Raw genomic sequence first — 17495 nt, forward strand, 5'->3', positions numbered from 1 at the left:
GCCTCAATTTTTTTTTTAATATGCACACACGTGTGGAAAGTCAAGATCTTGACCAATATATTTCGGAGTCATGCTAACACTTCATCATCATTTAATATTTAAAATTTTAGATATGTATCTATTTGAGCGCGCGCGCGCACACACATATATATATATATATTAAAACTTTTAACCATATATAAAATAATTCATTATTTACATTGTATAGATATTTTTGGGAACAAAAATTTAAAAGTTGAGGATTAGTATTTCATTGGTATATATATACATATATATTATATGTTAAAATTTCAAATTTACCCTAATTTAAGATTTTACAGCAATATACATACACATCAAGTAAAAAAATTACCAAATGTAGATATACTAAAAGTACTATCACATAAACAGTAATTTACCAAAGAGAAGGGGGTTAAAAATGCAAAATGTCCATCTCACCAAATCAATTGTGTCCGTTCAAATACCTCGAGATAAGTACTCAATCATAGTCAAGATCCGAACCCGTTAAAACGCTCTTCAGTGTGCACTATAAAATGAGCTCCTCGCCGGCTTCTCTCTCCTCTGTTCTTGTCCGCTTTGGAGCGCCGGGTTTCGAAGCCGTGGAAACCACGGGATCTCCGCCATTGCCGACCTCGCGCGATCTCCATGGCGTCCTTGTTCTCATTCCTTCGCCGCTACAGCGTTCCCTTGGTCCTCTTCGTCCTCGGCCTCTTCTTCCAGCTCATCCTCCTCCCCTCCTCCTACCCTCGTTCTCGCTACGAAGGTCTGTTCCCTTTTCCTTAGTATCAGCGTAGATTTGCTTGATTGTGTGAGTTCTTGCGTAATTGGGTTTCTCTTTGTTGCTCATGGTGCCAGTGCTTGGCGTCCGTCATCTCGCGACCATCGAGGAAGTCACCGAAGCCTACGAGAAGATCTCGCTCAAGTGGTACGCTTTTTTATCATCTCTGCTTCTTTATTCACTTGCGTGGTTTCTTGAGTTTGTTGAATAGGTTTCTCGATCATCCTTGTTTGTTTTCTTGATTTTCTTTCATAGGTCTCTTGATTTAATTTGTCGAGTTTCTTGATTTTCCTCTGTGGGTTCTCGGATTTTCTTTCATCAATTTCGTGAGTTTATATGATGAGCTCCTTGATTTTTCTCGTATGTGTTTCATGATTTGCTCTCATGGGTTTCTTGATTTTTTTTCTTGCTGTTCTTCATTATGTTGTATTATGTTCTGATTGGGTTAACTTATCCGACTCTCAATAAAAGAACTAATTGAAACCTTCCAATTTTATGTTTTTTTCAGGGCCTCTGGTGCAAATCCAACCACCGCAGAATTTGTAGATGTCAGTAACTTTATATAAATATATATATATATAATTTGTATCACTTCTATAGCAGTGTGTCCACTAATAGTTTATTACTTTATTTGTGTTTGAAGATTTGCTTTTCACTTTTATGCACCAACTGTTATTATTGCTTGTGGGTTGACTTTGTGCAGAATTTTAGGTTGTAGTTATCTGCTGGCTGATAGTTATTGAACTTAAGCATTACGGATGCCTATTCGTAGAGAAACACCTTGTCTTTAGGGGATTAACTCTTTTAAATTTAAGTCAAATAGCAATAATCATCTGATGCAAATGACACTGAGCTTGCTTGGTGGTTTCTGCAGGTTCGTTACGCATTTGAATTATTGACCAATCCAACATGGAAGAGAGACTATGATCTTTATGGGGTTGATGAGCAATTGGTGAGAATCAGTAAATATTTTTCAATTATCTCAAACTTTTATTTTGTTGTGATCCATGGGCAAAATATCTTGATTTCTTTGCCATATAATTAAGAATTATATATGCTTAGGAGAGTATAGGAATTACTCTCCTTACGATAGATATCCAGCTTCAACCATTGTAGATATCCAGCTTCAACCATTGTGGCAATAGCCGAGCAGTTAAGGCACTTAATCCTATGCGGGAGGTCGAGGGTTAGACCTCTTTTCTAATGCATGGTTGAGACATAATAATAAAAAGTGTGTTTGGGATTATAATTTTAAATGAGTGCTTGATGCTTTTACATTCTTCTTGTTATAATACAAGTGAAAGGGAAAAGGAAAAGAACACCATTAAAGCACCCCAAGCGAGACTTACTATATCCATGTCGCAGGATGTTGTTGAAAAAACTACCCTTGACCTCTTTTCCAATGCATGGTTGAGATGTAATAATAAAAAGTGTGTTTGGGATTATAATTTTAAATGAGTGCTTGATGCTTTTACATTCTTGTTTGCAGGATGTTATTGAAAAAATTAAAGCACAATATGATGGGCAGTCTTTCTCGAATATTAAGCTTCCTTTACTTGATGCTGCTATTTTTGGTCAGTTTGAGGGTATAGAGTTTCACCATCAAGTTCGATTAGAATAATTCCCTGGATTATTTTCCTATGAGTGTTTCTCTTTTCTTTCTAACAGGTTCTGCTGATCATGCTTTTAATCCGCTTACTCCTAAGGAGTTTGCTTCCCTTATTGGTGGCACAAAAGCAGTGCTAATACAAGTAAGACCATAAACTAATGTTACCCTTAGCCTGCACTGTAATTTCTATTATGTGACGTGGATATCTCCCTTCGGTCATTTTACCAGGTCCCACATAGGCTTTTGTTGCAAAAAATTAAACCATGAAAAAATTCTGTTCATGATCACTTATATAATATGAATTTTGAGAGGTATCATATGATGAAATGGTCTCCCCCTGTTATTCACATTTCAGGTATTTTCATCTGGAAGTCATCGATGTGCCAAATTTTTGAATAGTTGGAAAAGGATCGGTATGTGGATGGTTAACACAAAAATCTGTCATTTCATACTACTCTCTTATCATGCCTAAGCAACAATATTTCTATCATATGCATTGCATGTGATTATTTCCACTTCTGCCCGGTTCTTGTACCAACACTGCACCCTCATGCATAAATGGTGAGGAAGGCACCGATTCTGTAGTCAAAATTTATATTGAATGAGATAAAGAATTTCAGTAGGGAAAGTGCAGAGTTTATATGTCTCATCTTATTCAAACTTTTAAATGTTGTCATGCATCAAAACTATTGCTACTCTCCTTTTAATTTAGACAATAAAATGTTGATGCTGCTTTCAAGTCATTATCATATCTGTTTTTTCTGTGTTCTTTGTGCAAAAGCAGGTAGTATGCTGGATGGCGTTGTTGATGTTGGTATGCTTGAAGTTGGTGAAGTTCAGGTTGTGCCTTTCATGGCAGAAACGAAGTTCAATCGACCATTTTTTCGCAATGGTATTGTTGTTGCATGGTCCAAACTATGTCCTTGAGATTTAAGTAGTTTCATTGTTTTGCACTATGCGCTCCTTGTAGGCTCTTGCTTACTGTTTTTTCGAATGGCTCTTGCAATTCCTAGGATGACACTAAGGAAGCCCCTGCCATCAATATACCTTTTAATCCTTTCTATGTGATGGTAATGCTTTGCACTGGTCAAGCTATAACCTTTATCATTTAAGCAGCCTCCTTGTTTTATGCCATTAGACCTGTATGGGCTCTTGCTCACTTTACTTCATACTGCTCTTCCTTGTTCTAGGATGGAACTACACATTTGCCATGCTTTCACGTTCTTAAGAACTAATTTGGTACTTTTTTGGGTCCTTACATTCCAAATGTAAAAGCCCGTCATTTAATCTATCCTCAGGACATGTGGATGTTTGATGACAATTATTAAAGCTTATTTATGCTTTCTAATGCCAATCCTTTGTACACTTGCTTTTCTTTGCCATTGTTAAATATTATCTGAAGAATCAGCTTTTCTTATGATAATGCTCATACTGCCATTATAGTGACACATAAATTGTTTAAAAAGATTATGCTTGGCCATCAATCTTATTTTATCCTACAATTGAACAGTTTCTTGCAGTTGATTAGCAATTTTCTTGTCATGAGTTTGAGATTACGAAATGGCCTCTCTGCACCTTAGAGCAAGATTGCATAATTTAGCTCTCCTTAAATTCTACACTAAGCTTAAGCCTTAGGATTTTCATATAACACACAACATTGATGTTCAGAGTTCTACTTGATAAGCCTGATGTTGCCTTTAAAGATTGTCGTTTTTCAATAGCAATGTGCCAAAAATGTGTTTTGATGCTAGTCCAGTACTTGCTAGTTCTACTCAGGTGGACTCCCTATATGCTACTACATGATGCTTTCAGCATTTGATATCGAAATTGCTAGCATGTATTTTCCTTATAAGGTGGAATGCAACCTAATACCATAATTCTTGATGAATAAGAATTTTAGTGAATTTTTTTTTTAAAAAAAAAATTTGAAGTTGGTAAAATAAATTTTAAACACAGATAAATACTTTGTCTAAGTCTGGTGCAAAAAATGAATTTCAGAGAAGCTATTTCACCTCGTGGAAACGATTGTGTTGATTGTGTTAAAAAAATATATGATCTTACCATTTCTTTTTCCCCCCCATTTGTGGCACTGATTTGTTAATTATATTTGCAGGTTTACCTGATCTTGTTGCATTTCCTCCTTATTGCAAAAGCTTTGATTGTTTAGTAAGGTTTGTCATGTTTTTGCTCTAAATTAATGATGCAATAAACTTTTACTTTGCTCCATAATAGTGGTTTTGTAGGAATTATAATGCTATTTGTGTGGTCCTTTAATAACATGCATTACTTTTGTGGCTGGCATAGGAGATGCATAGGAACTTTTGGCTGTCTGATTCCTCCCTGCTTTTAGCATAAATTATCCATATTCATTATTTGTTCTCTTACTTCAGCTTTGGATTTTAGGTACCAAGGAGATCTTTCAACAGATGCAGTTGTTGATTGGATAGCAACAAGCATTCTTGGATTACCTCGTATTCCTTATTATTCAAGGGATACTCTGGTAATTTATTCATGTTATTTGCTGACCTATTATGAGGAAATTCACTTATTTAATGTTTCTGAATTTATTCACAATAACATCATTTAGTGGCTAGTGCACTTGTTAATTTTAATATTTTATGGTGGCCTCGGTATCGCTGGCCATTGACCTTGATGCTGGAAAAATGGAAAAACATTTTATGTTAATGGGTTGGGTAACTCATTAATGCCAATCATTGATAATCTTAAATTAGTATGCTTTTTCTAGATCACCTTTCTGTGACCTTCCTAGGTTATTAATAATGGAGATATCTAGTCAGCATTTGTTGCTTTGGTTGTTATTACCAGACTGCAAGCTTGTCACTTGATCTCAATTTTGACCTGCCAGATCTGTATTGGTCTTATTTAGTTGGATTATATTTAGAGGTTTCTAATGAACGAAGGTATGAGCCTTTAGTTGCGTTTAGTTTTTGGCTGAGGGAAGATGTTAAATTGATCATTACTATTGCATATTTCATTGCTGACATATTTGATCATTATGTACTTATTATTTGATTTAGACTGGAGCTACTTAAATTCAGGAACTGATATTCATTAGGAATGGAGTTGTTGCAAACTTGTTATACAAGCAAAGCCAGTAGTTGTATTACTATTGCATATATTTGAATGTTAAAACCATAGCAGTTTAAGTCATTTGTCAAAATCCAAAATGAACAAATGATCCTATATGGGTTAAGTAGGGCCATAAAATGCTTAGAAAGTGAAAAGCCTGTCTACCGAAAGCTATGAAATGGATTGAGCTGTGATCCTTTGGAATCACTGAAGAAACATGATAGTGGCTAGCAGAGTGTGCAGCATTGTTTGGCTGACCACTACCAAATGCCAACCTATATCATGGTCCAAAAAAGTTTATGGTTCCTTACAAGCCCCATGCCCAATCTTTTGTTGGGACCCTTATGGTGGTTGAAAAATTTTTGCTAAAGGTGGACAAATATGTTATTCTTCGGATACCCTGACCTTTATCTTCTCTTTTGATAGCTTGCTTGTTTTATATGATTCTACAGTAATTTACCTTCCTATATTCCTCACTTATTTTTTGCTCATCTTATTTACAACAAGAAGAGTAATTTGGTTCATGTTTGAACTCAGGGTCCCAACTTCATTGGAAAGACTGCTTTACATAAGGTGCTAATCTCTTTTATTTAATGATCTTAATATTCTACTCTTTGATATTGTGAACAATTGATTTATTTTAACTCCATCTTATTCTGCTAAGTTCCTTATACATCATTTAGAACTGTAATTAAGGACAGGTGGGGAGTCGATGATTTAAATTTATTGATGCGTTTTTGAGGTGAAACAAATCTCACATAACTGCTATTCTGCTACTTGGATAGAGTTACCTGGAGTTGTCTTAAGTGGTCCAATTGCTTTCCATGAAACAATAATCCTTGAGTAAGATAGTTTTCTGGTTGTACTTAGTTGATCAACAATTTACCAGTTGGAAAAGTGAGCATGCTTAAGTTTTGTATTCTTAAGCTTATGCTGTATTTTATAGATTTTCTCATTTTATATGTCTAACCTTTATTGCTTATTTGCTTTGATGGTATGAGATGAATTTATGTGTGGCATTCATGCAGTTATCCTGATGATTGTATTGCCTACATTTTCTTGTCGATCACATCTAAATTGTCTTAACACATTTGTTGCTGTTATAGATGTGCTTATTGATAAATTTTGAATATTTATAAAATGATAGCAACCTCATATTGCAATTCGTACCGTGAATTAATTTTTAAATCTCTTTGTTAGGCTGATTAGGAGGCAAGTAGACTTTTTTAGTATTAGTCTACTAATCTGGACTAAGAGATAGAATGAAATTCTTGTATTTGTACTGTGTCACACTCGCGCCTGCAGACATGATGGACATGGTACCCAGCCAAAAATGTTGTTCACTTGTATATTGGTTAGAATAACTTAAAAATGATACTCACTTGCAATCTACAAAACTGGTAACTGGAGTTGCTTCCAGACGAACCAGTGCTTTGTTTTTTTCACTTGGTCCTCCACTCATATTTCTCTAACTGTGGAAACTAGGGCACTTCTCTTTCCCCATTGCTCACTTCTCACCCTTTGAGCTTGCACATTTTGTTTAACTTGTAAAGCTGACTCCACCATTCTTGCATAATTATCTCAATCTGATGCAGTGACTATTATCTTCATTTCATCTCAAAGTCCATCTTCAAACCACCTACATTTTTCCTAAGGGCCTGTTACCATCGTGGGAGCATATTATGATTACCTATTGAACCTATCGTGATTACTTATTGGACTTGCCTTCATATTGAGCCACAGTCAATTATCCCTAGATCAAGCGAGTAAATTTCATCTGTTTGGCATCTTTGTAGACTCATGGGAGGTATTGCTGATCAAATTCTCCCCTAAACTTTGTGCGCTAGATCGTCTCAGGATCAGGACATCAACAAAGCACTGTTTCCAATCACAATAGTGCACTGTTCTCCAATAACAATGTAGCATGGCCCCCTTATTCTCCTTTGGGCAATTCATCAACATAAGCACCATTTCCACTTGTTTGATCCATGCTTCAGCTACTATTTGATCCAATATATCCTCAAAATTTTGGCCCCCATTTTCTTTTGTTAATGTAAGGCAACACAGGTTCTGGTTCGCTCTTTCTTTGTTTCTCCACTTGAAGTGGCAGAGTCTCCAGAGTCTGCATTAACTGTCTGGCTGCATTCTTTAATGCTTGAATTTAATTATGTAAAGATATTTTTTTTTATGCCTCTCCCATCTCATCTTTGGAATTCTCACTCTGTAGTCTCCTCACACATCCCTCTTCTCACTAATAGGAGTGTATTTTCAATTTCCCTCATTACCTCGGGTTGGGTAACCAATGCCCATGCCCCTTTTTTTTAATGAGGTATTTTGTTGAATACCCTAATTCTATTGCCAAATTTTAGGAGAGAATTGTATTAACAATGCTTCCCACAAATTTACTGAAAATGCAAAGTAGAGGGGATTTACTCAACTGATTTTAGGGGTCATTAACAGTGGCTAATATTAAGTTAAGTTCAATGAGTTATCATGGTATGCTCCCATGATAATAGCAGACCTTTAGGAGAAATACAGGCTGTCTGAAGATGGATTCAAAGTTGAACTGCATCAAGTTGGGATAACTATACTTGACTGTTGATGTCAGCTTTATGAGTCAAACAAAATGTGCAAGCTTAAATGGTTAGAAGTGAACAACAGGGAAAGAGAAATAGCTTAATTTCATAAGTGCAGGACGGAGTAAAAAAAGTAGCAATGGTTCATTTAGAAGCAAATTCAGTTACCTGTTTTGTAGATTACCAGAGTATTATTTTTAGGTTTGTCTGACCAATATATAGGTGAGACAACATCTTTGGTTGGTCCCACATCTGTCATAGCTGCAATGGCGAGTGTGACATGCTTACTACCTATGAGTTTTATTTCTACTTTTGCCAATAGTTAGCTACTACCCTTTATAATTACATCACACCACTTATCTTTAAGAGTTACAAGGTTCTTTAGGTTCGTTTGATTGTCTAATAACTGGTTATTCTGATGGGACGACCTACTTTTTCAGTTATCAAGTGCATAGTAAGTGGTAAGACTTAACAGTGAAAGGAACACTATAGTATTTCCTATTTGCTAAATGTATGTGTAGTTTGCTTGAGAAAATTTTAAGATATTGTGGCCTTGAAGCTATGCATTGTTTTACATTTAATTCACTTTGTTTTCCAGAGTCATTATGCTTTGTATTATTATTCTTGTTCTCTAAAATCATTCAGGTATCACCTCAAAGAAATGTTTGACCATACTTTGTCTCAGGTGAAAGTCATTGGCTTCTCAAAAACAGGGGAGCGAGCTCCTCCATTCATGCGCCAGGCTGTTAGGGACTATCAAGCGTATGCATCTTTTGCATTTGTTTTATGGAGAGAAGAGGAATCTTCCCTATGGTGGAACACGTACGTGCTTCTCTTATCCTTAAGATGTTGCTATTCTGCTTAGGTTTGGTTTTGTTATGAGAAATGTCTAAATAAAATCATTAGGCTTCAATTATCTACATGGAATACACAGGAGCATCATTTTTGTTTAATTTTCTCTTCTATTTACCACATCATTCAACTACATATATACTTCTATAGAATTTGGTTATCATTTTTATAGTTAATATGAACCTTAAGGATAAACAAGCATGCTTTGTGCCTTTTTGTCTAGATACAAAAATATCATCTTTCTTTGAAACTGTTTTAATCAGACAGATGATTTTCCAGTCAAACTTGGTAAGTTCATTTATGCATCAACTAGTATGCTTCTTTTTCCTGATAACTTATTTCTCTACCGAACATGAATGAAACCTCTATTGTGTCAGACTCTATGAGTTGACTATATGTATATCAGAAATGTATTTCTATTGTTTTTATTAAATTTTCAGTTGCAAGTGACTTAATTGATATTTCATTTTCTATTAACAGGTTTGGTGTGGATACTGCTCCTGCTCTTGTATTTCTGAAGGACCCTGGCCTGGAACCAACTATTTATCAAGGCATTCTCCTCTATAGTAGCTCTTTCGAAGTTATTTGTTTTGTAGTGTACTCCATGTTTGTTGAGAAAATTATGCGTTATCTTCATCTACTGCAGGAAACTTAAACAGTTCTTATTTCGAAAAATTGATGGAAGAAAATAAATATTTTGGTAAGTACCCTTGCCAGTTTTCTTCTTCTTTTTTCTTTTTTATTTAGTTTCCTTATTTTCTTCATAGAAGAATCTGTTGAATTCAGCCAATTTTGGCTTTCCTGGAAACTGAAGTTTTTACTTTTTATATTTTAGGTATATTGCTTAATGACTTTAGGTAGAGATACTGTATGCCATGAAAGCAGTTTTATCTTTCTTAAAGTAAAACACTAATTTGATGGTTCGTAGTAAAATGCCAATTGCATATGTGGAGAACTTCTAGATTGAGATTCTAATGTGATTTCGTTTGTCTCCAGTGCTCCCCCAACTAAGGAGCTTAACTTCTATGGAGTTAGGTTGTGATGCAAGGGGTTATTCCAGAGGGGGAAATAATTTGGTTAGCTGGTACTGTGTAATTCTTGTTGGACGGCCAAGTTTGGAACTAAATAAAATGCGTGAAGTAAGTGTTTTGAGTGATTCCATAATAACTGCATCTGATTGATTTGATTGATTACAATCCTGGTAATCATTCTCGAGTTTATCAAATAGGCTATGCTTATAGTCATTTATATCTTTGCCATGTTTACCTGAAATTACCATAGACTATTCGCAGGGCCCTAAATCTATTGGCTCATGATTTTGATCCAGAGCGTGCGGAAAAAATTTCTGTCCCAGCACCAGCTATTGATGCATTAAAGGAGAAAAGGTTGACATTTGTATGGCTTGATGGAGAGCTTCAAAAGGCAAGTTGCTTCGCTTTTGATATCATTACATATGATTTACCATCTTCTGTCACTATTAAAGTGACTTGTTTTTATAGCATACTGGCTATAACTTGAGGATGGCTCATATAATGCCTATAGGAGTATCCAAATCCAAATTGTAGTGACGAAATCTGGCTAATCAAGTTTGCATGGAATGACCACTGCTATTATGTAGTCATTCTTTTTCCTTGCTCTGCACTAATTCCAAGGTTTTGTGCAGGATTACTGTTTATTTTACCTTCATTCTGATACTATTTATGAAACTTGTGGACCAAGGAGGGATCTAGCCAATGTGCCTCGCTTATTTATTGTCCGGTACAAAAGAACCTCAAAAGTGGATGACCTGAATAGTGTGAAAAACCCAAAAAAGAAAAATATCTGGAAAACATTTCATGAGGAGGATGAGAATAAAGCATCCCAGCTTGTGGCGAAGTACAATGGCACAGAGGATCTTCAAGAGGTACAAATTTATGTTATGTGCAATACTTGTTCAGCTTCTTGTTCAAGAATCTCCTGAGAAGACCTTTGGGTCCAAAAGAAATGATTTGACCTTATTTCCAGGATAGGCTATTACACCGTAGAAACTATGCCCTTATTTCCTTTATTCCAATTATTCACAAAACAATTTTCAAGAATATAAAAGATTCCATTCTCTGGTTCTTCTCTATAATTACTTTCTGTACCCCCACGTTCACACACTTTATTCCTCATTCTCCTTGTTACCTATTATGGGCACAACTTTCTGTATAAAGAATGCCTATGTAATTGTGATAATGCGGTCTCTTGCGAATGAAATTGAATACAATTGAAGTCTAACCCCTTAGCAAGTTTCAAGAATAGAAAGAAGCTCTCTTCCTGTGATCTAATTCTTCTTCATCCTTTGCTGCACCTTCATATTCACCATTCTTCTTGTCGCAAAATATGACATACAACTTTCTCTTCTAAGGTTGTCTTGGCAGTAATACAAATACAATCCATCCTGGAAATGATAATTGAATGAAATCCAACATAATCCTTAATAATTTTTACGGGTTTGTCCAATGGCATTTTGATCTTTTAATTGGTTTTGTTTTCCTTTTGTGCAGATCATTTCATGGATCTCACAAATAATTGAGGATGGCGATACCAGAAATCTTCCTGATTTTGTAAGTTGTTGTGTCACTTTACATAGTGAATATTTTGAAAGCATAATTTCTGATTCTCATGTCAGTGCAGCATGCTGAAGATGCATTTGCTTGTATAAATGACCCGCTCATATAATTTGTTTATTGTTTATGATCCTAAAGCTACTTATGGTTTTAATTTTACTAATGCCATACATGCTTGAATTTTTAAATTAGTGTAGGTGATTTACTGATTGGATTATTTAAAATAGCTGTCAGCCATATTAGAAATCCATGCCTTAAGTCAAATGAGCAAATATTGCAAAAAAATAGATGGCTTTCATGTACTAAAAAAACATTAGTAACATTTCTTGAAATATCTGTTATATGTATTCAAGGAGCTAATGCTGCTACTATTAGAAAAATCATTGTCCCTTTTTTGTTGCCAGAGTTCTATGTTATAATAATATAGGTGTTATCTGTGAGGTTACTACTTGAACATCTGCTTGTTTTTTGGTTTACATTTTCTCTTGAAATCGATATTTGTTTCATTTGTTATCTTTTGATAAAATGGCCAGCCATACTTCCATAAACTATCCCATGTGAGGACTATATGCTTTACTGTTTTAGCACTAAATCTATTTTTGATTGAATTAAGTGCAGTACTTAGGGATTCACTCAGCTTCTCTCCCAAATTTCAATCCCACTATTCAAAAGGGTTTTTTTAATATTGCTCAATTTCCATTTCTAAATTGTGTATGAAGTATATTGGCTTGTATTCAAGCATACGAAACTGTAAGCTTGACGTTAAAGTTATAATGTAAGTATCACTGACATGTTTTATCTGCAGACGGTGTCAACACCTGAACTCCTTCCTGAGGAAGGAGATCGAACCTGGTCAAAGGGTACCCAAAACATTGTCTCCTCTAGCAAGGGAATTGTTCAAAAGTTTCAAAATGCTATAATGAATATTCCTGATTACATGACGGATCCTAGAGTTGGCCCATTTATGCTGCTGTGTGCATGCTTATCATTTGGAGCCATTTGGTTTCAAAGCAGCTCAAGTCCTCAAAAAATAAGTCCTTCTGAAGAGGTGAGATATGGTTTGAATGTTAATTTTAATCTTCTGGATGTTGTATATCCCACCCTTTTATCCATCCGATTACTAAAATTTTGAGTCTCTGAGGAAAATCAATGCCAGCACAGTAGGTATTAGAACTCATTGTTGATGATGAATGGTTTCAACCACATAAAATGTTAAAAGATTATTGATTTTTATGCTATATAAAAGTATCACGAGCTAAGTCAGTATTTCTTAGGGTTTAACTTCCATAGATTTACATCCTTGTCCATGTACATAAAAGAAAATTTTCACCTTTTTTAAGCACCCTCAAAGTACCTCTTCTTTGTGTTTTTTTATTTCATCGACATTCTTAATGGTTTTGATCTCCAGGCTGTAGGAAAAGAGAAGCCAAGAAATCACAGAAGACGAAGAGAAGCAACCTCAAACCAAGAGCGGCCCCCCTCGATCACTGATACAGAACCTCGAGATGCATATCAGTGGTCAGCATCAGATACTAACTCGGAGTAGTTTGATTCTGATATGGAATTGCAGAGCCTTAATTAGTCACCACTGACGCTATCAGTAGTTTCTGATATCTATTTAACTATTTTGGGTGTTTGATAATTTATTTTACAATTTTCTTTTAAGTTGTATGATTGTTGTTTCGTACCATCATACAACTCAAGATTTGTGGATTCAGGTTACTTTAGATTATTTGTGTTATGAGTGCCAAACCCACTTGACTACTTGAGATCACATGTGAAGTGCTTCTCTTTTTCTGTTTATGAATACTTTGCACCTTTTTTCAGTGTAATTGTTATAGAGGGCAAGACAATCGAGTGGTGAGAGTTCGATTCTCGGTTGATGGTATATTTTTGGGAGTTGTGAATAGTGGTTGTGTACGAGGTGGTTAGGCGTCACGTGAGCGTGCTCCCGTTTCACTTGTTTCACCGAGGCATGCACGCCTGGGGATCTCTAGTGGGTTCGCCCCGCTCTTTTTCCTCAAAAAAAAAAAAGACAATGGTGGTAATTCCATCAATCGTTTATATGAGGGGATTTTTTTTTTTTGTGTGGGAAAATATGGATTAATTTATTTTAACCAAAGTAAACAAAAGAAGTTTTTTAATGTTTTTGTGATTTTTGTACCAAGCTCCACTTAATCCTACTGCTTTACTTTTGTTTTGCTGATAGTAATCCTGCTGCTTTACTCTTGTTTTGCAGATAATATGAAAGAAAGAAAAAAAATTTAAAGAATGATAAAAGATTCAAACCAAGGTTTTCAGACCCGAACCGGCCATCGACCCGGAGAAGGGTAGGGGTCAGGGGTCGAGGGGTTCAACCGGGTTGAACCGGGGTTGAACCGGGGTCAATAATTTTTATTAAAAATAATATAATTTTTAGTTATATATAATTTAAAAAATTAAATATTGAAGAATAAAAAATAAAAAATAAAAAACATGATTTTTAAAAATTTAAGTGAGTATTTTATATAAATAAATATTGAAGTACACCACATTAAAAATGTAAAATACACCCAATAGCATAATAATAAACTAATATAAAATTAATTGAGAAGCATAAAAATATTCACAAAGAAATACACAACTAAAAAATTCATTAAATAATTAAAATAAAAATATTTCATTGGTCTCTCCCTTTTCTTAGTTTTTATAATTTTTACATTATAACCCCCAAAACATTAATATATTATAAAAAAATAAAATAAGAATTAAAAAATTGGTGTAAACTCGGGTTGATGACCGTAGGGTCACCAGGATTCACGGTTCAATCGCCTACAGTTGCTAGGGTTCAACCCTGAGTTTTATCAAAAATCGGTTTTATATATTGAACCGGACCGGTTTTAAAGGTCGGGTCAGGGTCAACCTGATCCCGACCGCTGGTCCGGTCCAGAGTCGCAGCTCTGATTCAAACGAAGAGGTGGTATGTTTTTAGGGTAAATTTTTTTTAGTAAGTCACTAAACTTTGACTCATTTTCACTTTGATCACTGAATTTCAATTTATATCAATTTAATCAGATCAAATTAATACAAATTGAAGTTCGGTGATCAAAGTGAAAATAAATCAAAAGTTTAGTGTCCTACTAAAAAATTTACCCTATATTTTTATAGAATGAGAAAAACACACCAAAACCACACAGAACCACAGAAACAAGAAGGCCCACCCAGCCCAGACGATGACAGCTAACTAACGGTTAAACAAACAGGGAAGAAAACACAAAGTAGCCAAGAAGGGAATATAGACTAACTGTGAAGAGGTGGTATGCTATTTTTAATTTTTTTTAATTTAAACTCAAAAATTCTTTTTGTTAAAAACTCGTTTCACTGAGAATTAAATAAAAGGTGATATGGATTATTAAATAAAATATGTTTTTAATTTTTTATCTAGGGAAAAGCCCTAATTCAACGATGCCGCTAGTTTCACGGTTAGGTCAACCTGGTCAAGTGATTGGGCTTTTGATAAAATAGCGAGCATTGAACTGGAGGCGAAGCACACTGCACCCAAGCTATGGCCGCGTCGTCGTCATCATCTCTTCTCCGGCGGGTCTCCTCCCAGATTCTCCATCGCCGCCCCATGCTCCCTATCTACTCTTCCTCCCTTGATAACCCCCCCTTCCCCTTCGAAGCTGGCGGCTCATCGGCCTCTTCATCCCTCCCTGGCTTCTCCTCGGGGGCTGTGATGGATCTTATGGCTGTTCCCAAGAAGAAGGTTCACTTTCCCTCTTTCCTGCTTTCTCCGTGTAAAAGCTTCAAAATATTCATCTTTGATTATTGGAAGCCTTTTGTAGTGGTTTCTGAAATCAATTGATTTTGTTTCTTTTTTCCTTTTGAATAGAAACGATTTCTAATGAATTCATTTCTTATTCGCACCTCTTTGAACATTATTCTCTAGGTATCCTTTTCTTCCTATCTTGTAGAAATTTCCATTTAATTAATGCTTTTTCCCAAATTCTTATTTGCCGATTCATACTATAATGTGCCTCAAAATAATTTATATATATATGTATATCAATGTTCATGAGTAAATTCAGTTAGAATGGTTGGAGCTGTGAATTTACGTGTATTCTCTTTCAGGTATCACGCTTTAAGAAAGGATTGAGAAATGGTCCTAAAGCTCTAAAACCCATTCCTGTGATTGTACGCTGCAAGTAAGAATTTTGATATTTTTTTACTCCATGTTTTGGATTCTCTCTTTGCTTTCCTGCTTGCAAACTTGCGATTTTTGTTAGGCTTTTGTGTTATTGTGTAATCAAACAATGTGATTTCCATCTGAAGCGTGCTAGAAAAGGTTTGGTTACTTACACTGATTGGAGAATGTCCTGCTTCCCATGATGTATCATATATGTTGTGAAACTCGAGATGAATACACAAATAGGATTGTTTTCTTTCATCAATGATACCAAAATAGTAGTTTGTATGGAGACATATTAGAGACCTTCGTATGCAGCTTGTCAATGCAGACATTAGAAGCAGGAGCTAGTCTCTGCGAGAATATGGTTGTTACTGTTCAGAATCCATGCGAGTGTTAGATATGGCAAATTTTCATTGTCAATGTATGGTTACATGAGTTTATATGTTTAGATGTTTCATGAGTACTTATATTATAATACATGACCATATGAAATTTTAAATTCATCCATATATCACCCTGGCTTGCTTTTTATCAGTTACTATCTTATCAAAATGCTTAGTACAAGGTGGTGTCTTGTGTTTCCATAATGATGTAAGGGCTCAATAACTTGCAGTTCCAGAATGTTGTCTTGATGATTAATTATACTATGAAGTTTCTAACAAGATGATTTAGACTTCATATGGTTTGATTTTTCCTTAGTTTTTACAAACCTTCAACAACTAGAACGGCATTAGCTCTCTGGGCAATAAAAACTTGCACAAGTATGAGCAAAACTGAAATTTGTCTTTTTTTTTAAATCCATGAGTTCTTGTTACTACTATAATGTTTGATCAAGTCTGGCCAAGCTATAGAGAAGTTGATGTTGGCAGCAATGTGTATTAATATACATGACAACCCCAGATTTTTCCTTTTGTTTTTTCCCCTCACACATCACTTTGAACAAGTTAATGACTTATAGACCTCTTCTATTCTATGCATGCCAATCATGTAAATAATTCTTCATATAAACAATCCAAACTGTTTAGTCTTATTTGAAATCCAGAATTGGTTGCTTAACACTTATTATTGTATGGCATAACTGTACATCTCAAACTTCTTACCTGTTATTGCTTGTCTGCTGATTGGCTCTGTAATCACTCTTTATTGTAATGTCTTTTGAAAAGTTTTTCATGTGATTACTTTTTTGATACAGAGCTTGTGGTCGGGTGAAGCTGCCGCATTTCTTCTGTTGCAGTGGTGATAGGGGGAGCAGTGGATCCGCAGATGCTTGAAACGTTATTAGTCGGAGCACATCAGCAGAACATGCTTTTAGACTCGGATTTCATCTTATAAGCTGATTGCTGTTTTTCATTTTTATCAACACAACGGAATTTTGTCGAAGAAACCTGGAAATGCATCTTGTATCTTCTCAGCACTTTGCTGCACTCAGTATTAAGAAAATTTTATGCAATTTATTGTTGTCCGTATAACTCCATTTCTAACTTTGAAGAATCTGATTGTAGATCATTGTTGATCTGCAGGTGGGTTTAATAGTTTTTTGTTAGCATCTATCTGAATGAACCGTCCCCTTTCATTCATTTTTTCTTTTTGATTATGATGGATGCTAAGACTACTGTTTCTGTTGAAATATGTATGTGTATATACATACATAAATAGGTCCAAATGAGATTTTCTACGTGTCATGGGCGTGCATAGCAGTGAAGTTATATTTTTTCAGTAGAATATGAATATTTTACAAAAAAAAAATTATTCTAACATATCAAGAGATCATTGACAAGGAGGTTGATGAATTAATTCACTTTTACAATAATTATCTATGCTCTTACCTTGT

At 35.1% G+C, this 17495-nt stretch overlaps 2 protein-coding genes across 3 annotated transcripts; both read left to right on the forward strand.

Moving 5' to 3' along the window:
- Window positions 1-550: 550 nt before the first annotated feature.
- Window positions 551-13322, forward strand: LOC120282295. Of its 2 annotated transcripts, none has more exons than XM_039289072.1 (20): window positions 551-763; window positions 856-925; window positions 1287-1326; window positions 1653-1730; window positions 2268-2364; window positions 2447-2529; window positions 2743-2800; window positions 3172-3279; window positions 4501-4558; window positions 4791-4887; window positions 6015-6050; window positions 8739-8875; window positions 9386-9456; window positions 9552-9605; window positions 9902-10044; window positions 10187-10327; window positions 10569-10808; window positions 11434-11493; window positions 12302-12544; window positions 12905-13322. In XM_039289072.1, the coding sequence occupies exons 1-20, from the start codon at window positions 646-648 to the stop codon at window positions 13040-13042; spliced, it is 2070 nt and encodes a 689-aa protein (XP_039145006.1). In that variant the 5' UTR covers window positions 551-645; the 3' UTR covers window positions 13043-13322. The 2 variants fall into 2 exon arrangements, with proteins under 2 accessions (XP_039145006.1, XP_039145007.1); XM_039289073.1 differs by having other exon boundaries at window positions 2268-2352.
- Window positions 13323-14955: 1633 nt separating this feature from the next.
- Window positions 14956-17194, forward strand: LOC120281895. The gene is made up of 3 exons (XM_039288591.1): window positions 14956-15241; window positions 15607-15680; window positions 16857-17194. The coding sequence occupies exons 1-3, from the start codon at window positions 15041-15043 to the stop codon at window positions 16933-16935; spliced, it is 354 nt and encodes a 117-aa protein (XP_039144525.1). The 5' UTR covers window positions 14956-15040; the 3' UTR covers window positions 16936-17194.
- The last annotated feature ends 301 nt before the right edge of the window (window positions 17195-17495 follow it).

The sequence above is a fragment of the Dioscorea cayenensis genome, chromosome 18 (assembly GCF_009730915.1).
Source record: "Dioscorea cayenensis subsp. rotundata cultivar TDr96_F1 chromosome 18, TDr96_F1_v2_PseudoChromosome.rev07_lg8_w22 25.fasta, whole genome shotgun sequence".
Lineage (NCBI taxonomy): Eukaryota > Viridiplantae > Streptophyta > Magnoliopsida > Dioscoreales > Dioscoreaceae > Dioscorea > Dioscorea cayenensis.